General features: G+C 37.4%; 1 protein-coding gene across 1 annotated transcript; it reads right to left on the bottom strand.

Annotated features, from left to right (window-relative positions):
- Nucleotides 1-117: 117 nt before the first annotated feature.
- Nucleotides 118-27582, bottom strand: IFIH1 (interferon induced with helicase C domain 1). The gene is given in 16 exon segments (XM_009894614.1): nucleotides 118-300; nucleotides 404-497; nucleotides 1903-2093; nucleotides 2412-2573; nucleotides 3276-3425; nucleotides 4910-5166; nucleotides 7245-7478; nucleotides 7568-7691; nucleotides 8190-8306; nucleotides 9882-10099; nucleotides 13448-13658; nucleotides 14527-14747; nucleotides 18118-18198; nucleotides 24195-24362; nucleotides 24773-24935; nucleotides 27382-27582. Coding segments are annotated over 16 exon segments (2685 nt in total). The 5' UTR covers nucleotides 27493-27582.
- Between the last annotated feature and the right edge of the window lie 7 nt (nucleotides 27583-27589).

The raw sequence follows: 27589 nt of genomic DNA, 5'->3' as shown, positions 1-27589 counted from the left end.
TTCTCATGCCCAGGAGCTTTCACAGTGTTTATGATGTAGCAGTCTTTATGGGACAGAGGACTTTCTAATCAGCAGTTAGACAAAAGTTGAAAGGGCTTTTATTTTCATTCTGAGTCATTAATCTTCATCACTTGAAGGACAATGAGCCGCATAATCTAAACTAGGAAACTTGACGGGCAGTTCTCCCCATTTCTTGAAAATTTGCTTCGTTGTTTTCTTGTCTTCAAACACAACCACAAAATTTCTAATCTTTAGACAAGGCAGGTCAAGACCTCGGTGAACCATCATATTTCCCCAAGCCTGCAAGTAGAAGGAAATTACGTTTCAGATAAAATAGACAAGATCATTAGACAGAAATAAATACAACAACAACAACGAAGTATGAAAATAAGTTGTTCCTCACTTGTCCGCAATCTTTACATATAATTTCCCCATTTGCCTGGTAATCAGCATGCTTATCTTGCAGTGTCTTATTTTCTCTTGTATTGTAAAGAGTTCTGAAAAACAGTCAGAAAGTGTGTATCAGAATACATTGGTCATTCAATGCTACATATAGCCTTAAACACACAGTGACTACAATTGCTGAAGTCAGATATGAAACCTAAAAGGTCATTAACTGTCTGACTTTTGTGCACGTTCAGGAGTTGGAGAAAATGCAAGGTTCTATTTCATGCTCCTAAGTAATGATGAAATACAGCTGTACTCCATGCCTCCTTTCGTAGCATTTCAGGAGCTGCATCCTCCCTCAGACATTTTGAAGTAGGAGCAGCAGGCTCTCTGTTATAATAGGGGATAGATCTAGCTTCTTTTTTTCAGGTGCCATGGAGCTGTCAAAGAAATGATACCTGAAAGTTAGAGGTTTGCTTTTTATTCCCTGTAGTCCAACCTTACCCCTTAACAGAATCATTTGGCTCTGACTATACCAAGCTGCAGAGTATGTGCACATTCTTACATCGTTTAGTTTAGGGACCACTTGATCTTGAAGGTTACCATCAGCCTGTACTGAAGGGTTATACAAATTATTACCCTGTAGTTTGAATTGACTGATAACACTGTGCTGACAAGACAGTTCCACAGTAAAAGCAGTTTAACGTTTAGGGCTGTGCTCAATTTTCATTTTTTCAACGTATGAGTACTAATTTCTCATTAACTCTTCAAAAAGTCTTTACAAATTATACCAGAGATATGTCTCAAAGAAATGAGAACTTTGGAGGGCAGTAACTTGGTTTGATAGTGTCTGCTATATAATTAGCAAAGCATGACTGATCTATAATCTGCAATACACATTACAAATTTAGTGTAGTAGAACTGAAGTTGAATTAAAACATTTTCTTGGTCTCTTAATTTCCGTTATGAGTGGGAAGAGAAAGTCAACGCCTGCCATTATGGCACTGAAAACCACAGTTTAACATAAATGTTTAGCAAACTAGACGGCATCTCTTGCAACGGAGAAATAAAAGGGATGTGTCACCAGTATGAACATCCTCTAAATATAAAATTGTAAATGCACAGCTCATGGCCAATATGTTGTTTGAGTCAAACTCTTATCTTGGGTCTGTTACTGGTGTAAGTATGTGGGTAACTGGTATTCATCTTTGGTTAGTTACACTGTAGAATACATACCATATTATACAATGAGTGACCTAGTTAATACTATCACAGAACCTTTATCTTTTTCCAAAGTGTCAAACTCTGGTCATCTCAAAATCAGGGGTAAGAACAAACATTTTGTTCAAACTCATTAACTGTAAACTCCATAGAGCCCAGGACTTGATAATATTGGAATAAGCGTCTCTTTTTTTTTCCCTCACAGGGCCTAGAGGGTTATAAGACATGGACAGCCCTGCTGAAGAGAAAATCTGGTTTTGCCTGAAAGAGATAAAGTAGTTCATAAACACTTACTGGAAGTCTTTTTTCACACTGACATGATGCATGTCTTCAATAACTTGTATGTCTTCTCCAGAACATACCAGCTTGTGGCAATTTTTGCATAGGAATTTTACTAGTGAAGGATTTTTTTTGTATGTTTTGTGCTGATCTCTCTTTGCCTTCATTTGTTTTTCCACTATGCTTTGCAACTGCAAATTCTGAATCTAGAAATAGATCAGTAAGAGCACTGTGACATTCTGGTGGAGTGACAGTAATAGTTTTCTTTCTCAGTTATTTTATTGAGTACACAGACAACATGACTTCTAGTCAATTTTCCCCCCTTACAAAAAGGAAAGCAGACTTTTCTAAGGGACCAGAAAACATAGATTATAAAACAAATATTGGAAGAAGGATTCAAGGCCATATGTAGTAGCTAATATTAATTTAAGTTTTCCTTCCCTCAGTAGATTTCAAACAGAAAGTACTCCTTACAATATAAATCAGTCTTCTTTAAAGAGAAAGTGAAGAGTTGCAGTAAATACCTTCTTTAAATACTCTTCCTGCGGCATGTTCTGGACACGCTGAATGGCCTTATACATCATTTTCTCACGGAAAATATTAACATCTTCACGTTCAACAGCTCCTGAGACACTCGAAGCCACAAGTGCATAGGTGCTCTCATCAGCTCGAGCTCGACCACGAGCCTACAGTTTGCAAGGAGTTCAACATGAACAGCACAATGTTCCCTACAACACTGCACAACATTTGTTCCTAGTTTTGTAATGGAAGACATATACTGTTCCTTATGCAGTGTCCCCACAGAGCATTTTTCCCCACTTAACTCAGGCGCAAAAAGAATCAGTGAATACCACATACTGTGTCTGCATTATCATTAAAGATACCTGTGAAATAGTACTCAGGAGATTTATGATTAGCATAACATTTTGCAAGGCAGAAACTGTATTTTGTCACCAAAACCAAGCACACATTTAAATATTAATATTAATATTAATATTAATATTAATATTAAATATTTGTGTTCACAAATTAAGTGAGAACATAGACAAACTGGTATTCTGATATGCAATTATCTCTTTTTAGGTGTTGCTGGTACAAATGTCTTTTATATCAACCGGTCTGCTGATTATATTCATATACCTTTTCTATAAGAGACCTTACTGTTTGTGTAGAGCTTTAAATTGATATTACGCCATTACACGTGGAGGCAAATTTTATATTGCAAACTGAGGATGGCAACAGGAAATGAACCTTGTTGCAAGAACATTTTCTCTTACTATGCAAGTATTTCAAAATTACCTCCAAAGCCCAGGTATATGATTCACTTTTTGCATATTGAGACAGAAAAGCACTTTTAAAAGTAAGTTATGTATGCAGTAAACTCATACCTGAACCATAGCAATTTCATTGGTGACGAGGCCATAGCGAATAACGATGTTACACTCTTTGATGTCTAGGCCTTCCTCGGCTACAGTAGTAGCAATAAGTAAATTTACACTTCCACCTCGGAATTTTTCAATGACTTCCCTTTGCTCATTCTGTAAATTTAAAAAAATAAAAATCAGTATATTAACTTTCACTATTAGTTTCTGTCATCAGTTTATTCTAATTAAGAGGTTTAAGGAATTATAGTCCAGTCATTTCAGAGTGGAGTGCCGAACATCAGTGGCTTCAACAATTGCATTTATGTATCTTTAAGATTACAAACAAGGAGTTCCTATTGAATGTAATAGGGGCTCAACACCTTTTTTGAGGGAGGAAGGAGCAGAAGCCAGTCTTTTTAAGGTAACTGATCTTGGAATTTTGTAGCCCATGTCATAGGTGCTAGGAGTTTTGACAATGCAGTTTTTAGTTCTATCATTTTCAAATTCTTTAAGTAGTTATTTAAAGGTTCTGGATTTCTACCACTTCAGTAATTTCAGCTTAAAGTACAGACTTCAGCACTTCCAAGTCAAGTTCCAACGCACTTAAAATTCCCCATAATAAATGGGGACCATAATTTTAGTGATCTGGGGAGCATCAAAAAGCACAGCAATGATACGCTTAAAAAGCTAACGCATCCAAAACATGGACTTCTTAATTAGCTGGGTATTTCAGACAAGTTTGAGCAGAAGGACAGAAACTTCTTATTTGCTATATTCAGCTTCAAAATGTAGAGGCTATTGTTTTGTTTGTGCAATATGGTGTACAGATTACATACCTAATTTTCATAGAACACGAGCAACATTTTAAGAGAATAATTCCTAACTTTTCTTTTGAAACTGAGAACAGCTGAGGGAAATGGACTCTGCCCAGCAGTAAACCACACCATTTTTGCTTAAATGCTGAAGTGGCAATTTTGTGGGGAGTAAAAAGCAGAATAGAAGAGAGGTTTTAGGACACTGAGGTACCTTGTTTTGAAAATGTTGGTATAAATCATCAGGGAGATGTTGTGTATGAAGTCAACACAATGGTACGAGACAGACTGTTGAGTGATCAATTGTGAAATTTTCATTGCAAATTCTGGCAAATTCTCTTTCAATGATTATGCGTCAGTGTGAAGCATGCATATAAACTGGTATAAGTTGATTAAGCAATGATATCACAAAAAGACAGGCATAATCAACATTGTAATTAATTTTATTTTTCAATTCTGCAACTAAAATATAATTTGAATTACTGTTGTCCTGATGAATATAAACTCATTTAACTATCACATTTTTTGCTATTGCCATTTTGTTCACTTTTTCTTCTTATGTTCCACTACAATTTGTGTCCCTTTTGACTATATACTCCTCTAGGAAATGGCTGCCTGTTACTCCTATTTCCATAGAATTCAAAACCAAAAAAGCTTGTTTCTTGTGGAAATAAAATTATTCTGACATTGTTATTCACCTGTCCTGCAGCTTATGATGGTAAGTTCCTAGCAGGTATGAAACCAGAACTCTGGGCTCCAAACTTCAGTTCATTGTGCTAGTACTAAAACAAGCTGTTTTCTCAAAACATGTATGAGAGTTGAATGCTGTAGTGTGTAGTTCTGTACCTGAGTCATGGGTTTAATTTCACTGTTATGTCCAGCACCAATAAGATAATGGGCCTTAATTCCCACTTCTTCAAATTTTGGGTTATCCTTAATCCACTGGAATAGAGCAAAGGCACTTAGCCGAGTCTTTGTGAAAATGATTCCTCTAGGTTCTTCAGTCTTCGTGAACTCCTCCATTAAAGTGTTTCGCAACTGTATTAGCTTCTCATTTTCAAATTCTGGCTTTCTAGCCAAGTCTTTGAGCTGTTTCTTTTTTGCTTTAAAAATAGCAGATGTAAATTAAGAAAAAGTAACCATATAAAATAACAGCTCTAGAAAAAAACAAAGCAAAGAGCAGCTTTCTATATAATTCTCCCAGCATGTCTAATTCACATTCAGTTTGAAGAGCTGTAGCACACCAATTTATTTTTCAGGTGAGTTTACATTAATTAAAAACACACTAATCAATCAAAATAAATCACCATTAACTTTTAACATACACTTTGCCTATATTTCATGCTGAGACTAAGCAAAAGAAAAAACCCTGTCGGCATACCAGGAGTGGTACAGAGTTTAAGTGCACTGTATTAAAGAACTAAATCACAGCTTACATTACCTGCAAAACAGTTTTAAAATAACTGAAAACGTCATACAAGGAGAAACAGATTAATATGCACAGCCCTCAGCGCTGACAGGTGTTTTATAAATTTACACGTAAGTTGTCCTTGGGACATTCATTAGAGCAGGAATCCTCACGAGAAACATGCAATGTAATACACACCAGGATGGGCATATTGTTGTCGGTACTGCAGCTTTTGAAGACATTTCAATAAATGACATTTAAATGAATGACTCTCTTAGGCACTATTGAGCATGACCAGGGAGGATTCCTCATGTGCTTTAATTTTTCTTTTTTTTTAAATTTCTGATATTTAAAAGCCTATGTAATTGTCAGATGATCATGCAAACACAATAATAACACTTTAAGGGCGGGACTGGCGTGTTAAGACATTACACTCATTCTGATGTCATCACCCAGGGCAGATTATTGCACTGCACCTTTACCAATGCAGCGGCAGTCTGTATCACAAACTACTACACCACTTAGGCAGTGACTTTCTGACTACAGTCTTATTCGTATTTTAGAATGTAATTAAGCACATACAAATACATACAAAAAGTAGGTAGATACAACAAACTCCCACAGTTTTCCCCCTTAGTTAAACCTACACTAAGGCCTGCAGTGAGTTTATCACCCAAAGATGAACTCTGGTCTTAAAAGTTGGAAATAGAAATTCAATAGATTTCCTTCCATTACTGCTGACACCTTCAGAGGTAAAATTAAATTGGAGTATAATTTATTTTTCAGTATCAGGTTCTTGGAACTTCATTTACCTGTGAAAATGAAAGCAATCTACACAACTCCATTTCATTTTTTAGTTAGTTTAACTTTTTGGTTCTCACCAACAGCTCAATATTGAAATTCTAAATAATGGAGCATAAAGACAGGTATGAAGAGTCATTAAAAAACACGATGACTTTATCTAACGTAATCTATTTTTTCAAAAGCTTTTTTAACATTTCCTGCATTTCTTAACAATGGCATTCTAAAGTTGTAATTCATAGAATACTTGAAGTTGGGATACATGCTGCAGTAAAATCTGTTTTCTTTTGCAGCATCCAGGAGCCATAGGCAGCGGGAGCAAACTTGTCTACCTCTTCCTCATTGTAAAGGCAGTAAGGGAAAAAGAGATGCAACAAACATCTGTGTGTCAAGGACACATGAATGAATCCCAGTTCCAAGGTGAATGATCTGAAAAAAAGGGAACTAACTCTGATCTTTGCAATTTAATCCTCTGTTTAATTCTCTCACTATCTGCTTTTCACCTGACACTTACTCAAGGTCATCACTCCCATCTCTTAGTATACAAACAAACAAACTTTGGTAGAAAGGGTTAGTTAAAAACTCATCATTTCATTACTTTTGTCTTCCACGTGCTCAACTTTTTACCCCTCAAGAGTGTCTACTGGAATACATGTTCTATCTGTCTGTCAGACTGTCCTCAGGGACACTTCATTGGAGAAAAGCAGAGAATGGTTTTTACTATCAGCAAAAATAAAGTGCCCTTGGGCCAAAGCTGAAGAACTTCTACCACATGTTGGGACATGATCACACTATGATGTTGTTTACTGTACTCCATACTCCATGAACTGGGACATCCAGATACTGTCATAATAAACAACATGGCAATCTCTAAGATGTAATAATTAATGGGACTATGCAAATTATATTAGTGCATATTAGCTGGCCCTATGGATTTAAAATATTAACTATCACAATGTATTTCAAACTTACCATGAAATAAACCTATTAGAAATTCATCTGTTTCATCCTGTTTTGATACTGCTGGTTCATCATCATCATCATCGTCGCTCCTTACTGTCTTCTTACTTTTCTCCTCCTTATAAAAGTTATTTAGGTGATTGTATGCATCCACTGTTCGAATGGTGTCATTTATCTGGAGAGCATCATTGTATTTTTTCAAATGTTCTGCACAGACACGTTCCTTACGTTTTTCTTCTTTTGCAGCTAAAAGTGAACAAAAAATACAAAATCATGCCTGTGTATAGAATAACCCAAACAAATCCAAAGGTAGGATATTTTGGCTACACGGTTACCTTTTTTCTCTTCTCTAATCACCCACTGTTCATATGGCTGAGTTCCAAACTCAGATTTTGGATAGAGTTGGCAATAGTTTTGAATGTCTCTCATGATCTCAGTAATTTTCTCTCTAAATGGATCCTAGAAATAAATTGATTACCAAAGTAAATAAGCATCTTCAGGCAACGAAAACATTGGCCCGAACTCTTCTAGCTAGTAACACATTAAGTAATTTTTAAAATGTTAGACCTTAAATTAAAAAACAAGTAAGGTTGCTAAGTGTATTTAGAGTTATGGAAATAAATAGTTCAGAAAATTACAAGAATTACACTGTGAAATAATGTATTTTTGTGAATACAATGTCACCCCAATATAAACATTTCCACTATGGTTCAGAAGGTCTTTTGACCAGATATCTCAAAAATATAACTCAAATCTGTAAAAATTAGGTCTGTTTGACTTTACTGATACTTTTGCATACAGAGGGAAACAGCAGATAAATATACACATATTCAAATTAGCACTATGGATCACAATAAATCTATGGAAAAAGAACATTAGCCAAATGGTTTTGATACCATACAACACACTTTTAAAGGGCAATATAACTTGAACACTGAGTTGTTTGGGAAAACCTACCCTTCTTTTGTCATCTGCAATCACAGTCTTCTTATACGGTTCCTTCACTTGATTCTTCAATTGGGAGGCATGCTCTTCAACAGTCATGATTCTACGTGCATCAAGATTGGCACAGATCTGGGAGAAAACAAAATGTTACTTCTTTTAATGTTTAATGAGTTATTGCACATGAAAATGGAATTAATGCAACAGAGCTTCTCATTCAGATACTGGGTTTAATATAATTTCATTTTCTTCCTACAAAAATTGGATACAGACACTATCAGCATAAGAAAGGCCAAATCTTTGAAAAACATTTGAGATAAGCTGAACAAGTTACTGTTTAGGCCAGAAGTGATCCTTGCACACTAGAAAAAACTTGCAGATCAGGGTGCAAAACAGGTATTTTGAAAAGGAAATATATACCATCAATACTTTGGAAGAGAAGATTTTGCAGTGTAAAACAAATAAACAACACCAATGGTGACATAGAAAAAAAAAAAGAAAATAAAAGTTAAGAAGTAATTATAAAAGTAAGAGCTGATCATGACTGTAGAAAATAATTTGAAATTATGTTTCTTGGAACAGGAAAAGATAGAGAAAATTTCTGTGCTAACTAAACGACTGAACTGGACTTTTCATTTGAACTCTTCCAAGAAGAAAATATTTACATTTCAGTCACTAAGTCTAAAGTAGTAAGGGGAAACCTTAAAATTTTCATGAGCAGAGAAAACAGGAAAGGAAGTCTGGCAGAAACCTTTTTAATGTCTTTAGCAGTAGTTACCTATTTGAGCTTGCATATTCAGATTACATTTCTTTAGATACAAAACCCAGCACCCTATCATTAAGATTTCAGAGCTGATGAAAAGGAATTCTCTGCTTTTTCCATTGCCAGAAAGTTTTTGTCTCAAAATACCTCACCATTCTATCTAGCTCAATACAGCATAAAAGCTTCTTGCAAGCATCACCTATTCAAGATCACATTCTCTTCTTGTGCAATTTGCTAGTCAGAAGTTTTCACTGGCGTACTGGGCTAAATTCTACTTTTGTATTACTACTGTAAGTCCATTGAATTTCAAGTAAAACAGTTTCTTTAGAATCACAAATGTTTAAGTATAGAATTTAACCAATTATCTTGAGTCAGTTATTTAGGCAACTACACAATACTCCCCTCTCAATCAGTAACTCTAACTACTGTAAAGAAAAACATTTATATGCTACCTGTATCTCACAAATGGTTTCTGCTTGTTTCAGTATTTAACTTTGTTTTTCACTTTCCTGTATCCACACAAAAGCCCAGCTTAGTCACTCCAGAAATACAGATATAAAATACTGTGATCTCTCTATGATTTAGGAATCCACAGTAAATTCTAATTCAGCAATGGAAAAATAAGATTTTTATTAACTAAAAAACCTCACTATTTTGTGCATTTCTTGCCTCTGATCTTAACTTGCTAATTTGTTTTTCAAGTGAGGCAATCATTTTATTTCCCTTTTCAGCAACTCTACTTTCCTGCAAAGTAACCTTTACTTGTACATGGATTTCCATTAATTTGCAGTGGATCAATTTGCTGAATGGCTGTGAGTTGAACTCCCATTTACACAGAAAAAAAAAAATCACATTATATATTTGGAGCTGAACATTGACATTAAAAGTTTTACTTAAACAAGACAATATCCCTTTGGTGATTTGCAAATATGAGGGCTATTTACTTTCAGAATATGTTCTTCAGCTTTTGAGTTGGATCTTGCACCTCCTACACCAGGTGAGGCTGTAAGTCCCAGAATCTGAGGCTGTGGGATCAGTGGTTTGTTTTCTTTTGCCAGCTTCCTGTTCTTCCTCTTTTCTTTTAAGTAACGTTGCATTATATTGTTGTAGACACCTTCCTTTTGGGTGTGATGACACTCATCGATAATGATGAGTGAAAAATCTGGAAAAAAAAACACAACCAAAACCTAAAAATGATTAATTTCCTTTCAAACGTAGAATTTGTGTGAGTAAATCTTCTTACAGGTAAGGACACTGTTGACGAGAACTAGTCAGTTTATTGGAGCCCTGAAGTATTAGGAAATTTTGTAGCACTGGAGGAAAGCGTAGATGGAAGCTGTACATATTTCATAGACCATGGAATCTTTGCTGCACTCCTGATGTGTCGAGGACTTTTGCATTTCATGCAATGTAGGAAGCTTTTCTATTTTTGCAAAATCAGTCTGACGGTATAAAGAATTTCAGAGAGACATTTTTAATAACCGGTAGTAAGAACATACCGTAGTTTAACTCAATCCTATCTTTTATATCCACAACTGTATCTGACAAAATACACAGTTTGTTTATGAAAAGATACATAACATTTAGAGGCCTTTCAAACATTCTAGAAAGGCCTGTCCTGATCAAAATATGCTTCCACTTTATAGCAACACAGAGATTTCCTCCCTATTCCTGTCCAACAAAATGATTTATATTACTTTATGGATGTGTCATTGGAAAGAACAAGCAGATGGTGAGAGCACTACCAATCATCCCTCCTTTGCAGCTGAGGAAGTTTTAGAGATGTATTATGTGCTTTTTAGTCAGATCATATTTACATGCAACAGGTAGAGTATTGTATGATAAGGAAAATTAAGAATATTTTTTGTTTGTTTTAAATTTATTACACACACAGAAAACATCTCCTTAATCTATATGCATATGCAGACAGTGACATATATTTCAAGGTTCTGATTTGAAAGACTCATGAACATTTCTCTGTTTCTCTAACAGCAAAATTGGTTTATGGAGCTCCCACTGGTCCCCTAGCTGGCCAATAAACTGCGTGTTGAATTCCCTACAATTCGACATTGTTTCCTACAATATGACAAATGTTTGTGGAAATGACTGTAAAGCAGGTCACTGAAATGATCAGGGTTAAACTTTTTTTTTTTTTAAATCCAGACGATTTCCATGATCTTGTTTACGTATTAGCGTGCTCAAACTGTTGCATCACTACAAATGAGTTTGCAACAACTGGTAGCAGAAGTTGGAAACTAACAGAGAGATAGCACATTCTCAGTTGGCCTTTCTGCTGGAGAAAGTATCATGTAACTTCATCTTTGAAGAACCTAAATAAAGGTGGAGACTGGACAAGAGAAGGCTCCAGGGAGATCTTTAAGCCTTTCAGTACTTAAAGAGGGCTTGTAAGAAAGATGGGGACAAACTTTTTAGCAGGGCCTGTTGTGACAGGACAAGGGGTAATAGTTTTTAAACTGAAAAAGGATAGATTTAGATGAGATATAAGGAAGAATTTTTTTACAATGAGGGTGGTGAAACAGGTTGCCCAGAGAGGTGGTAGATACCCCATCCGTGGAAACATTCAAGGTCAGGTTGGATGGGACTCTGAGGAACCTATTTGAAGATGTCCCTGCTTACTGCAGGGGGTTGGACTAGATGACCTTCCAACCCAAACTATTCTGTAATTCTATGTCACTGGGGAAATCTGATTGTCTTCTCACGAGTGGTTCAGGAAGCTAGTTTGGACTGATGTGGTTTCAAACCTAAATTTATATTTATTTCTATGTTTTCTACGTATTGCAAGACTTCAGTAGCAGTTTTGCAGATATTTTACCAACATGAAATTAATCCCTTTGATTTTGACCATCATCTCTGTAATGCATATTCCTCTCATTACTCAGGAAAGACCTAATGCACCAGAAGAGATGTGCTTCTACTAAGAAAGTGATACACAGCTTTTAGGAAGCCCACACAGTGACTTCAGCCCTTGATAAAGAGGGTAAACACCTGGTAAAATGCAGCTAAAGGAGTCCCCTCCATTTCCTTGAGGCTGGGATTCTGTGTTACATGTAATGCAGACCTCTGTGGAAACACATGAAGGAAGTATGAACAGAAATTAGGAATAAAACCCACGTAACTAATTAGGATGGTTTATACAGGCTGCGAGTTAACCAAGTCATAGCCATAAAAACGCAGCTGGCTCTGTTCAGGCTTGCTTGGCTTCAGTTCAGCTGAACTTAGTAGCACAGGTGTAACAGCATGGAAACATGGCCCTGTTTGCAAGGCTACCGTAGTTCTGGAAAAAATATAACTCTTTATGAAGAAAGCTTTGCAAGGTGTGAAACCTATTCAAAAAACCACTTAGTTACACAAGCTGGTTGGGACTCAGCCCAATTCTGATCACATCAGCAGCTCCTGTAGAAATATTCAGGTGCCTCTATATGGCATTCCCAAATGATTCAGATTTGGGAAGGTTTATTAACATAGGTGTAGTGGAAAGGAAATAAATACACGAAAATCTCTGGTACTCTGGCTAGGTTAATAAAAAGGCCTTCTGAAGGAGGGGAGGCAATTCTGAGGTACCCAAGTAGCTCTGCAGGAGTTAGTTTGGATCAAGCAGTACTCCAGTCAGCACTAGGCATTGACAGACACTGACTCCTCAGGTTTCTCTGCTGTCTTTGTAACACCCAGAGAAGTACTTCCTTTATCTCAGATCCATTATTTTGAATATTATAGCTCTGATATTCATCCTGCACGATCTAAAAGAGTTGACTGTGTGCAGACAGGGGGAGAAGTTAACATCTCACACAGGAGAATCACCGCAGCCCAAATCCTGGAGCTGAAGCCATGGGCTGTTCCATTATTTGTATGTCACTGGCAGATAATACGATTTCCTTTCTGATCTCCCATAGATGCGTGGCACTTTAGGATTCTGGACAAACAATTTTACCTCATCTCATCTTATATCTTTCATTTTCTTCAAATTTCTTCATCGGTTGTAGGAGACCATTATATCTGCCAACCTCAGAGAGATACAGTAATAAGTAATACCATCTCTGTAAGTTAGAAAAATAATAAGAGTTTGAAGAATACAACGTTTATAAAAGATTGGCTTTTATCTTGTGTTCCATTGTATTTCTCAAACTACTGACTACGTTTGAGTTTTTATAATTTTTTTCTCATCCTGTTTATGGCTTCTATCTGATATAACTCAATGTTCTACCAAGCTTGCAGTACAGCTGCATTTGCACAAAGTTGTGCTTGAGCTAGATAAAATAGGAAGCATAAAAAATACTTAGTACAAATGAATTGTAAGAATCTAATTTGGCTTGAAAAACTGCATGCTCATTAACTAAGATCTGGTTTTGACTCTAAGTATAGCTTGCATTTATGAAACCAGTCAACTGAAAAAACATTAACTACTGAATGTGGCACATTTTTACTCTGCAATTTTCCAGAATAGAGACATACTTTTAGCACTCCTGTAAAAATTTCAGAACTAAAAACTTGCCTGATAAGTGGACACCTTCTTCATCTTCTTCGGCTGCATTTAGCAGTGAATTCTCAAGGATCTGTGCTGTACTGATGATGACATCATTTCTTCTGACAACTTCAGGAAATGAGATTTTCAGCCGAGAATCACCACTTAAACCAATAACCTGATACCAACGCTTCAGGAATGGATTAAACTCCTTTCGTAAATGCTGTTCTACCAATGGTACCTGAATAAAGGTTTCCAAAGAATTTAAACCAGAACATACATAGGATTAAAAATACATGCCTGTTTGCCAGAAATGTTATTAGGTCAACATACACTTTATGAAAAATATACTTTTTTAAAGAAGCAAACATCCCCTTATTCACTGCAGGGTAGGATTAAAAAAACCCCCACAAAACACAAAAAACAAAACCAAGCAATAAAAATCCCCAAACCAACCCCTTCCCTCCAACTGCTCCTACGAAACCTTTTTGTCCCAAGAACTTTGGATTAACTGTGCCTTAGAAAGAATAAATAAACCATGCATGCTCTGGCTCTTTAACTGAGCTTATAACATGCTATCAATTTTATTCTTATAGGAGGATATGGTTATGTTTTATTCTTTTAATAAAATTCTTAAATGTATTTCTATATTTTAATATTACAATAGAAGATTAATTTATATTATATGTGTGAAATTTAACTGTCAAAATCACAGCAATTATCAGAAAATCTGACAGAATATTCCCTAACTACTGTGAGACTCATTAGGTGGCCTTTGTTACCAAATCCAAACACAGAATGTGAAAAATATTTTTATTTTTTAAAATATTATTTTAGTTCTATTCATTCTAACGTGAAATTGCATTTTTTCCAATAATGTGGTTACTAGGGGCACATCTAAATTTACACTTGCACCAGGGTAAACTAAAATCATTCATGCTTGCACCATGATGAAGGTGCAATGGAGATGACAGTCTAGAGCTGTATGCCTTTAAACACAGCTACATCTGGAGAAGCTGAGAAATGTGTTTATATTCATTTCACAAGTTCTATATTAACAGTGTATAAGGTTTGAAAAATACTATTTCTTTTAAAATGGTCCAACATACCTTATTAACAAGTACTATAACTTTTCCAAGCTCTGATGCTCTTTTCTTCTTATCCAAGTGATCTTTGGTAATGTAAACAGCCACTCTGGTTTTACCACTGCCTGTAGGCAGACATATTATGATATTCTCCCCATTCAGTGCTGGCTTTGCAACTTCCATCTGGTAATCTCTCAGGATCAGATCTGGCTCAGGTGAAGCTCTGCTTTCCAGTTCATCTTCATCTAAGGGTACAAAGAAATATAAGTAGCAAACAGGAGGCATAGAACATTTATCAGAATACTCAACAAATGTTAAAGGGAAAAATACTAATTCACTATCAGAAGCATCTCGTAAATAAACAGAAACAGGGCATATTAGCATAGGCAATGCTGCTCTGTGGACCTGGATCAGAACTGCTTACTTCCAGTCACCAACGAGGGTAGGTGGAATAAGCCACGGTGTGTATTCACCCATCTATGTTAACATGACTATTATTATGTGTGAATTCAAATGATACAGTTCAGTAGCACTGGAACCAACAAAGGTTTTGTTCAGAGCTGCACTATTTATAATCTACCCAATCTTATGTGATGCTCTCTTTTATCAGTACTGAAATTTATTTGGTTGCAAGTGAGCTACCTTATTAAATACTTCCCAGAGGATGAAAAAAAGGAGCCATAGAAAGAAAAAGAGATAGGGACCACTTAAAAAATGATGAAGGGAGTTATAAAGTATAAAGATCAAACAGATAAGAAAATTCAATTGCCCATACAAGATAGAGCTAACTGCAGAATGTATCACACCTATTCATGGTAGATTGCACTGCTTCCAGACTGACTCATACATAATGCAATCAAGCTGTTCACTAAAAAGCCATATATACTTGCCATCTGACGGCCAAAACATTCCATCTATCATATAAAATGCAATGGCAGAGATTTCAGACCTACGGCTCACAGGTGAAACAAACAACCTTCCAAAATTAAAAGTGGAAAAATGGTGTTGAATTATTTCAGGCAGTAAGAAAATCATATCAAGTCTCTTGAGTTTACATATATTTAAGAAGTCAGAAATTAGATGCATTAATATCAGAAGGATTTATTTCAATGGAGTTTTGGGCTTTTTTTTTTTCTCTACAGATCTATTTAAGCATTAACCGTCCTCAGTGAAGAAAAGGCACAAATTCATTCTACTAGGCTAAAAATGCGGGGAAAAAACCACTATAGTTTTATTTCCTGATGATATCATTAAATGAAGAATCATGAGGATTTTATTATCACTGATACATTACACACAAAATAAGTGTATTTTTCTAGTATCCCTGATTCCATTAAATAAAATTAAACTAACAAAAAGTAATGAAGCTTGATAAAATACTGCTGATGGAAACATCCGAATGCCATTCTTAAGTGTTTTTTTGCTTGCTTTGCCTTTTAGTGTGAGTGCAGTACTACCTGGAACACAGGGAAATCCACACCAGAGAGTACTTGCTGTTACTTATCTGACTTCTACTACTCTCTTTTGAGGAAGAACGTTGTTTGCTTTCTGCTTGGCTAAACTCAATCATATTGAAACTAGCACTTTATCACCCATCTGTTTGGTTAAATTTCAGTTTCTTAACATCCTCAATTAACAGTCCAGGCCTAAAAAATATTTAACCTAGCTCTCTCCTAGCTTCCTCGGCCCGTTTAGATAAAGGCTAATACAGGAATCTTTCACAGGATATGATGCCATTAAAGAATTTTCATCGTGCACAGTATAACTTCAGGGAAGTTGTCTGCCTTCATACAAAGATGACATGAATTTGCGGCTCTGGGCTAAAAGAAACATTATAATTATTCTTCTATTGTCCTAATTCTACCATTTTTCTTAAATGTAAAATGATCCTTCCACAGAAAACTGCAACTCAATCCACATGATTCTTTGCATTAAAATCCAAATCATGTCAATTCATTAAGACACTATCCAAACATCTGTTAATATAACTGCCTTACTGCAAAATTTCAAATTATAAAATCCATAAATATCACAAAGTCCATCTGTACCTCCGTAGGTTTTTTCTCATAGTTGCTCTCACTGAGTTTACTAGGCATGATTAAAAAGCATGAATGTTTTTAAAAACATTTTAACTAGTTGGTTTTAAAGCCCACATGTAAACAGAACATACAGCAAGTAAACATTGGGGAAAAAACAAATCTATTCTGGATTCTTCCCATTAATGTAGTGATTTATTGTTTTCTGCTAGACTGCGGGACGTAACCAATGCCCAATGTACTTTTCAGGAATCTTAAAGGATCAGGCCATACATATTTATGTGCTGCCACAAAGCAGTAGCCTATATCAGCCTGACCAACTGATACAGTGTGACTGTCCACAAAACAAGAAGTTTCTGTGCCCAGATATTTCATGTGACACAGTGAGGAAAAAAATACAATGTGACTGATGAGTCACCTCAGTTGATGCAGAAGTGCAAAGTATATTTTTCAGGGTTAGCAATACGTAGACTAAAACCCTAGCTATAGGGTAGCAATTTAGATCTCAGCTATCCTGAATTTCCTGGGTACATATAAAATACTTGGATTTTAATATTCAAAAAGCTTGAAACTATTTTAAAAGCATTTATAGTAAACACTTTGCAGGCACATGATATATAACATTTACATTGACTTTACTGATCTAATAGTAGCTTAATTAGGCAGAGCTAGCCTGAAAGGTACCCAGATTGTTTCTAGCCCTTGTACAAGACACAGTCCCAGCACAAACTTTATAAAAGCTATATTCCAAAAGGTAACTGGTTTCTCTTGAATTTTGTGTAGGCAAACACAGGCTGTTCCCTATGGTGGACAGCTGCAAAATTGTTCTGCCTGAAATCTAAGATTAAAAAAAATAATTAAAAAATTGGGATGTCTTTTACAACAGCAGTGTTTAATTGGGTCAGAGTATATAAATAGCAAGTTCATATCTGTCTGCAAAGTATATGAAAACACAGTCCAATATTTAGCTTAATATTTAGAACTTGAACATATGTTTAAATGTGAGCTTTGCAAAGGTCTTCAGATAGTAACCTCTATGGATTAGGTTGTTTTACAAATAGGGCTACTGAATTAGTTAGGTCCAAAGTGGACCTTCATTACTGTTCTTCAGGTACCCTGGAAATGCTTCTCCTCACCCTTAGATGCCTCTAAAGCATGTGCTATTCCCTCTTACTTACCCTGTGCAGGGGCCAGGCACAGTCTAGCTCTTCTCTGAGAGCAAAAGAAGCACATATATGTGGCAGCATTTTGAATATCAGGCAACTGCACTGGATGACTTACGGAAGTCCTTTCAAGCCTATGTGATTCTATCATTCTGCATCACTGACCATTTTGTATGATGATGATGTCTAGAGACCTATTCAGACAATCTCAGAAAATCAACTCTTTTGGGGCTTGGGGCTTAAGTCCACACCCATAAAAATGCCACCTGTTTTCCAACAAAATAGAAGGAAGTCTGGCATCTAAACGCTGTGAACTACAGTTCACAGTGAAAGCCTTCCACTGATTTTCGTTCTAGCCCATTCACAGAGTGCTTACCCTTATTTTGCAATTACTAAATAACAGAAGGGAAACATACCTGAATCACTGGTTGTGCAGCCCTGTCCCAGGTTTTCATTCAAGTTATCAACACTTCCATCTCCTATGGAGACATCTGACTCTAAATGAAAAAACCAAACAAATGTAGTATAGTATATTTGCTATACAAATATAAATCACAAAAGCACATTGTTTGCTCTCTCCCTAAGTTGTTAAAATAGGCTAGACAAATGTCTGGCAGGGATGGCTGAGGTATAATTTCTTTTATTAAACTTTTTCTTAGGTAAAGAAAAAAAGTGTGAACAATATAGTTCATTTTCTATGAAATATGGATTGCCAGATGAAAATGCAGAGGTAAGGCAATGTGGGTCATGATCTATTGTTGTCAGGCATCTATGTTCCGTTTGTTTTGAAGCAAAGGTCGAGACATGACCACATGCATGATCCCCTCTAGTCCAATTTTACCGTATCTTTTCAGAGGCAAGTGCAGAGCCAAAAAAACCCACCCCATGTTGGTCTACTGAATAAACAGTGCTTCTGGCAAAATGAAGACATTATCTTTTACTCCCTATAAGCCACATGAGTTATATCTGTTGTAGAAGAAAATAAAAAACAGAACTCTGTTGTTGTTTTTTTTTCCCAAAAAAACAGTTTCTTCATGTAACATGAAAAGAGTAAACCATAGTTCCCAGGTAAATAAAAGCAGAGAGGAATTATTAAATCTTCCAAACGGTTTGCAAGTAAAAGCAGAGAACAACAATTTTGTTACACCCAATAGAAGACTTGGACACTGCCACAGAAATCTTGCAAGTTTACTGTACCTATTCTAATGTCACGCTCTCCCTCTGCTGGGCAATCAATATATTACACTGACATTTTTTTCAGTCACAAGTGTAATTTATATAGCTAGATTTTCCAAAACTCAGTTCTGTTAATATCTAGAGATACACAGTTCTGGAAAAATCTGCTGCAAATAGCCTCACCCTGCACTTTCATCTGCTCATAGTGTGCCTAAGAAATCAGTCAGAATAATAGCATTGACCTACGTTTTGCTTTATTAGCTAGTGAACTTGTGTCCTACCAAGTTTCGCCTAATTAGCTTGTGAACTTGTGTCCTATCAAGTTTTTCGTAAGTTTTTCCAGTGAATATCCCGTTATGTTACATATCCATACTGTCCCCAACTTATTGTCCCCAACAAATAATTCATAAAGCAAAATACACACTGTGAATGAGAATTTAGAAATACATGGAAGTTATAGTGTCTTAGAATGGTACTCCTGAAATATACACAACAAAATCTTGGTAAATGAGGTGGAAATTAAACCTAGTCTGCATTCAGTAAAAATATGAAGCTTTGACATTCCTTTATGCAAGTTTTAGTCTCCTTGAAAGGTGAATGAATAACAGAAACAAAACTGCTACTTCACAGAACACATAGAACAGAGACAATGGAAATGAAGCCACCTTAGCTACCACTAGGAGTCAAGTATGTTTAAGTCTTTATTTTTAGTTTTTCTAACATAACCATGAAAAATAATGAAAACATCTGTCTTACGGTCCTACAGCTTTCATCATTTATTCCATACAGACCTCAGAATCTGATCCAACTATGAATCACCACCATCTGCAGGAAGTGTTATGATGGGCAAGGGCACTGAAGACTTTAAGCACCTAAATTAAAAGCCTAGTCTCCTAGAAATCAATGCAATCAACAGAAACACACTTAAAAATATATATTCACAGCAGAAGACTGATTTATACAAAATTTCCCTATTATTATATAATAGCATGCACTTAGTATCACATTAAAAGAGAACATTGTCCTGAAAAAAAGAAGAAAACCACACCAGTTATAATCCATGTTCAAAGACATGCAACAAACTATTACATAGCATTACTGGGAATTCCAACTATGAAGATGACACTGCAGTCTCTTGTTTTCACTTTCGAGGAACAGATGTGGATAGGAAAGAGAGGACAAAATTAAAATTCAATGGATCCATTCCATATGGTCTCCCATCTAAAATGACCTGAATATACTGAAAGATGTATATGCAGCAGAGAATATGCATTCACAAAGTGTTTTGTGCATAATGATGTGAATTATAACGTGTAGCATGCATTACAAAATAATCTGGCTGGACGGTTGCACTCAAAGAGTTGCGGTCAACGGCTCTGTGTCCAAGTGGCAAAAAGTGAACTTTTCCTGGTGTTCCTCAAGGGCCAGTACTGGGACTGGTACTGTTTAACATCTTTGTTGGAGACATGCACATTGGGATTGTGTGCACCCTCAGCAAGTTTGCCGAGGACACCAAGCTGTGTGGAGCAGTCGACATGCTGGAGGGAAAGGATGCCATCCAAATGGACCTTAGCAGGCTTGAAAGGTGGGCACATGCCAGCCTCATGAAGTTCAACCAGGCTAAGGGCAAGGTCCTGCATGTGGGTCAGGGCACTCCCGTGCACAAACACAGGCTGAGCGGAGAATGGATTGAGAACAGTCCTGAGGAGAAGGACTTGGGGGTGTTGGTGGGTGAGAAGCTCAACATGAGCTGTCAATGTGCACTCGCAGCCTGGAAAGCCAACCCTACTCTGGGCTGCATCAAAAGAAGCACAGCCAGCAGGTCATGGGAGGTGATTTTGATTCTGCCTCGCCGCTCTTGTGAGACCCCACCTGGAGTACTGTGTCCAGCTCTGGAGCCCTCAACATAAGAAGGACGTGGACCTGTTGGAGCAGGTCCAGAGGAAGGGCATGAAGATGATCAGAGGTCTTGAGGTACCTCTCCTATGAGGACAGACCAAGAGAGTTGGGGTTGTTCAGCCTGGAGAAGAGAAGGCCCCAGGGAGACCTTATGGCAGCCTTCCAGTATCTGCAGGGCACCTACAAGAAAGCTGGACAGGGACTTTTTGCAAGGGCATGTAGTGATAGGATGAGGGCTAATAGCTTCAAACTGGAAGAGAGGAGATTTCGGTTTAGGTATTAGGAAGAAATTTTTCACTATGAGGGTGGTGAGGCACTGGAACAGGTTGCCCAGGGAAGTTGTGGATGACCCATCCCTAGAGGCATTCAAGGCCAGGCTGGATGGGGCTTTGAGCAACCTGGTCTAGTGGGAAGTGTCCCTGCCCATGGCAGGGGGTTGGAACTCGATGATCTTTAAGGTCCCTTCCAACTTAAACCATTCTATGATTCTATGATCTCTCAACAGAAAACATCAGTGGTGAAGTGAATTGCACAATATTTGTCTTCGAAATGAAAGGTGAATAGAATGATGTTTTCCTGTGACAACTTTCTTGAATTATTTTAAAATAAAATAAAAAAACCCCAAACAACAGTAAGCCTTTCCAAAACAATGAAGTTGATATTCTAACTGCTGTTTTCAACCACTTTCACTAGTCTTCTCTTATAGTGCTACTTGCACATTGTACCACAGCATATTCCACAGAAAGATTTTCAGTCCCTTTGCACTAAGTATAAAGACAATGGAATGCAATGAAAAAATATGGATTTAAAAAAGTATTTCTTTACTGTCCTTTGTTACATTGTGCCACAGAATAAGTTTCAAACATCAGGAAATCTAAATGAGGGACCCAAATATAAACAGGATTTTAAAATCGGTCCTACTTTCAAATTAATGGGCAGTTTTTCTAATCTGAAGTATTAAAGGACATTTTGAAAGATATTATTGAAATTTGATTATTGAATTAATTACAGTGCAATTATTTGTTCCAATCAATTTTTTTTTTTTTTATGAAACAGGCCTTGAAAAACAGGTGCTATTCATTTAAAGCATTGTTTATATGGGTAACCATAGCCTTAATCCAAGTGTTTCATTTCTGACCTTGCAAACTTATTGCTTTTGTGTTGGTTTTTTTGTGTGTGCAGTTTCTTGTCTGTGTTTTTGCATGCAAAATTTTTCTCTACTTTTCTCTTTCTATTCTATTTCTACTTTTTCTTTATGACCCTACTGCCCTCATACCTTCTGACTCCCTCTGTCTCAGCTTCTCCAATAAAGGGTTCAGAGAATGCTTTAGATACAATGTAAATTGCAGTAATTTCAAGTGACTTGAAAAAGCTTCTTTCTTTCTCCTTGAAATTTGTCCTTGTCAATACATGAAGGAATGGTGGGAGTGTATTGCAAAACTGACAACACTTGACAGCATCAAATTGCAAATTAGGTGGGTTCCCAGCCTACTTGGAAGTAGAATCCGGACTCCAGTTGTATTTTCAGCTGCCTGGTCTAAAAATACAGTATTATGAGATCATGATAAAAAATGGAAATGGAAAAAGACTTGAGTGCAGTTAAATAAGTGCGTACAAGCGCATAGTGATCAAAGCTTACTGCGCTTAAGATGGCCGAATGTGAGCCAGTTCCTCTACAGCCATCTTCATACAGCAATGTCTCCTGGCAGCCCTGGCTACATTGCATCTACTCTGCTGGTTTAGGTCACCTCAGAAGTCACAAACTGCTAGTACCCACAGTACAGTTCAGTGCTGAGGAGACAATAGTTTTCAGGCTAGAATTAGCTTGTGGCAGGCTAGTTAATCGCTAATACATCTAGTTATCTGTAACCCTCAACCTGACAAGAGTCAGGTAAAGGTCAGGCTAACAGCAATGAAAACCTACCCTCAGTGAGGCTACAATTAAGAGCCTTAGTCTTGCCCTGAAAGGATCCTAAGAGTGAGGATAACTCAGTCTGATCCATTCTGAATCATCATTAAATATCTCGCACCTCTCCTTTATACTGCCAAATTATGTTCTAATCCAGGAAAACCAAGATGATATTTTTGCTGTAGTTAATAATTCACTACTTGCTACAAAACATTGTGATATGCTGCTAATATCATGCTAAATGAGAAATAGGCTACTACTGTTGCACGCTGAAAGGCTGCAGGTTTTTTTTATTTATTCATGTTTGGCAAAAAAAGAGCAGCCTTAGCTGTCATACTCCCTTGGCTGAGTAAGCGCACTAAAATAATTTCAGGCAGGATTTATCTGTTTTAACTATTGTTTGAGCTCCATCTGAACTTGTAACACATATGAATGGTTCCTTGATCACACAGCATATGTTTGAATCACCGGTTCTCAGCTATGTCTGTGAATTGTTGCTGGTAATTGGTGTTGCTCACAATCAACTCCCAAGGCACGCAAAAGTGGATCCATATGAACAACAGGCCACAACAATTTCTAAAAATTTGTACTAAAAAAATGTACGTTTGAGCATGTGATGTAAGTGACAAAGGTTGTTTGATGCTCTGTAGATATAAATCCTTAAAAGAAACAGAAAAATTACTTGCTGGACAGCAGTAAAGGACTTATCAAAACCAAAAATGTTTTTCAATATAGAATTACCAGCCTTCTAGACAGAAGTACTTAATACAGTTGCAGTTATAGTGGTGCAGAAACGTTTCTCTTGACTTAAACTTTGTCAACACTGGGAGGAGTTGTCAATGTAAACCTAATGTTTTCATGGGATAGTATAAACCTACCATGAATAGGTCTGAAAGAAAGCATTCATTTAATACTATTAATATTTTTAATTAACAGTATTAAATATGTTTGAAAGTTACTCATTTCTTCACACAGTAAATTAAAAAATAATAATACAAAGTTGTTAAAAGTGTTATTAAGAGGAAAGGAAGATCATTACTGTTGCTTAACTATAAGAGAATCAAGCAGCCCATAGTAGATAAAAACATCACCACTACAACCAGGATACAGAAAATGTCTACATGAAGGCTGCACGTAGTGTGATACAGATTCTATGGCCATATCCTCTTAAGCCATTCTGTACTGTGCCATCAAATTGGTTTCTGAACCAGCTCTTACCTTTCAGATTAATTAGTTCAAGTACGACAACATATTCTTGTCCTAGAGCAACAATTTGAACTGAAGTGAACAAATTTGTAGATCTGACCCTTAAAATTGGTACTGCTGTTAATTCATAGCAAGACATGGAATTTACTGCTTCAAAAAAATCAAGATTTACTTTTTCCATTCATTCTCTTCACCTTGACAGTGCCATATGTTCCTGAATTTTTGAGCAGGGAATGTTCTCTGTTACTTACAGTTACTAAAGTTTAACTGGTACCAGCACAAAATACCAGTTAGTGGACATACCTGAAACTCCAGGATTCTTTCCAATAGATGTTTCCAGTACACTGTTCTCACTGCTGAAACTATCATTCGCATCTTCTTGTTTCAAATCCTTCACTACGGTGTATCCTGGTTGGCTTGTAACTTCTGTTTCTTCACTTGTACTGTTCTTCATTCCATTTTCTCTATTCTCTGTTCCAAGAAAATAAATAGAAATTCCACAGCACTATAAAACATTTAATTTTTTTTGTGTGGAGCACAGAAAACATAAAACTTAATTAATCTTCAGAATATTTTTTTTGTGAATAATTATAAAAACATCACATTGAAAAACAATGGGTTATAAAAGGTAAGGACTCAGTTTAATTACAACTACATACATGTTATTTTATTTCTGATACAGCTTAATAAGGATTTTTAGTGTTTAAGAATCTATTGAATAAACTGTAAAATAACTTGATTTTGAAATCCCTGGACAAGTGAAAGCATTCGTCTCAGTGTCACAGCGAAATCAATATAGTGAGAACCCTGAATTGCTTCCTAAGTAACAGTAAAAAAAAAAGATATTTAAACCCCACACATTAGTACGAGTGAAATAAGACAATTACCTCCTGTATTTCCGCTTAATTCATCTGCAAGGTCTCCATGTTGGGTTTCACGCAAAGCACTCAAAAAAGGAGAGAACCAGTCTTTCTTCTGCACTATTCTGCTCAATAGCTCCCTTGCACCATCTCTGTTCCCGTGATTGTCAGTAACAGTGTGGATCTGGTGAAAATGAAAAAACCCACACAATCTTGAGACAGACTTAGGAAGTGGTTCAGGGAAGTTAGTAAGAATAGCATAGGTACAAAAGCATTTCCCTCTCATCATTAAAACATATTTAAAAATAAAGATATAAAGTGGGCCTGCCACTCATCAGAAGAGACTTACTGTAGTTTTGTTCAACTTCATGTTTATCCCATACAGTTTCATGGAGGATATATAAAACTTATTTAATTGGAGAGACTAGCAGTACTGGACAATGGTTATAATAATAACAACCACTCTATAATTATTATTATTATTGTGGTATAAAAAATGGTATGCACACTGTTTTAGGGCATAGCCGACCTTGGTTAAGGAGAAATGATGTCATACACCGTACCAGAGCTCAGGCTTAATCTGTAGCATGACCTCATACATAAAATGGAAGATTTCCCTTCTTAAACTCTGGTTTCAGCATCTCAATTCCCACTTAAAGATACAACAGCTAAGGCTCTAGAAAGTGGCCATTGCCATCAAAGAAGCTATGGAAAAGTGTCCCAAGCCTGTCATAAGCAGAACTTGACATGTGATCAGATGAGGAACAAAATGACCATACTGAAAGTAAAGCAGCCCAAGAGACAGATGTTTAGTCCTCAAGGGCAATTTTCTTGAAGCTCGAGAATCACCCACCCTGATATGCAAGAAAATGGGCAGGCATAGCAGTGAGAACCCCTGGCTGAGATTCATAGAATCATAAAATGGTTTAGGTTGGAAGGGACATTAAAGATCATCTAGTTCCAACCCCCCTGCCATGGGCAGGGACACCTCCCACTAGACCAGATTGCTCAAAGTTCCATCCAGTCTGGCCTTGAACTAGGGATGGGGCATCCACAAGTTCTCTGGGGAAGCTGTTCCAGTACCTCACCACCCTCATCAGTGAAAAATTTCTTCCTGATATCTAACCGAAATCTCCCCTCTTCCAGTTTGAAGCTATTAGCCCTCATCCTATCACTACATGCCCTTGCAAAAAGTCCTTCCCCGGCTCTCCTGCAGGTCCCCTTTAGGTACTGGAAGGCTGCAATAAGATCTCCCTGGAGCCTTCTCTTCTCCAGGCTGAACAATGCCAACTCTCTCAGCCTGTCCTCAAAGGAGAGGTGCTCCAGCCCTCTGATCATCTTTGTGGCCCTCCTCTGGACCCTCTCCAACAGGTCCATGTCCTTCTTGTGCTGAGGACTCCTGAGCTAGCCACAGTATTCCAGGTCAGGTATCGCCAGAGTGGAGTAGAGAGAGAGAATCACCTCCCTTGACCTGCTGGCCACGCTTCTTTTGATGCAGCCGAGGATGTGGTTGGCTTTCTGGGCTGAACGCTAAAACACTTCTCAGATTGAACACTAAAAGGAAGTGCATGGAAAGTGGGAGTAAGGAGAGGTTAACAAGAATATAGAAGCACTTTAGGAAAGCCTACGCACTAGTGGAGTTGAAACTGGCAGGATTGTCAAGGGCTTAATGGTAATACCAGCAGCAAAAAGATGACCTGGGGGAACATGTGGACCCATTACCAGTGAACCCAGCCAGTAACCTCCTAAAAGGCCCCTACCTCTGCCAGCTCTGTTACCATGCTCGGCTCCCCATCCCTTAGGGTATAGCTGGTCCTTACTGCTACCTGACAGTCAGCAGACAAAATTATGTCTGTGACTGTCATTTAGTTGAGATGGAGCATTAAACTACCTAAAAAGTAGATGCAAAAGCTCAGAGTGCAAATATGATATAGTTCCACCCTTAGTTTGACAGTTTTCTCCTTATTGCTATATGGCAAGTACTATTTTAATTTCTTCTTCTAACACTGTTTCAGGGTATCCATTTTTTGGGGGTTCCAAATATGTTTCACACTAGTCCAGGCAAGTCATTCTTAGCCAAATTGAGTAAACACCGGCAAATGTTTTCATCAAGACTAACACTTGCTCTCTCCTGCCAAACTGGCATTTCCACTCAGCTTTACTGTCTAGTATAATACTCCTTAGTGAACCAATGGCAAAAAAAAAGGGAGGGAAGGTCTTGCTTTATTTTAACTCAGGTATTCTCCAGGTGTTCACAGGCCATTGCTACTTCCTGGTATGGTTCAGGGGGCAGAAGACACTTGATGATCTTCTGAGCCTAAGGTCTGTGGCAGAATGATAAGTAACAGTAAAGTCGGCCATATTCCTTCCACTTTGACACTGGCTTAGACCAACCCTTCGTTCACGGTATTTTTCTTTCCCTGGTTCTTAGCTGGCAACCCACCTGCTGGCCCATTGCCAACTGTCTTCATTGGCTTATGCACCATTTCTCTTTTCCCCGAAGTTTGGGTACTCCCTTCTCATTTTTGCATTTACAAGGCCATTTCTAGTTCCTGTCTGCCCCACAGCTCCTGGGGGTGTCCAGTGTCTGTGGCACTGGCTGGTGCCAGGCCTGCAGGTGTGCCACTTACCCGATCCAGGTCGTCGTCCTGGAAGATGCCCATCTGCAGGCACTTCTCAGCCACCTGCATGGTCTGCATTTTATCCACCAGCGTGCTGTGGAGCAGCTGCACCAAGTGCATACAGAGGTCATGGTCAGCCTCCTCGGCCGGCGAGGGCAGCTGGTTGAGGCTGGGGTTCACGTAGCAGGCAGCCAGGCTGCAGCCCCCGTCCTCCAGC

The sequence above is a fragment of the Charadrius vociferus genome, unplaced genomic scaffold, assembly GCF_000708025.1.
Source record: "Charadrius vociferus isolate BGI_N301 unplaced genomic scaffold, ASM70802v2 scaffold161, whole genome shotgun sequence".
In the NCBI taxonomy this organism is placed as follows: Eukaryota; Metazoa; Chordata; class Aves; order Charadriiformes; family Charadriidae; genus Charadrius; species Charadrius vociferus.
Note: the sequence above shows the minus strand (reverse complement) of the source record. Positions and strands in the feature narration are given on the sequence as shown.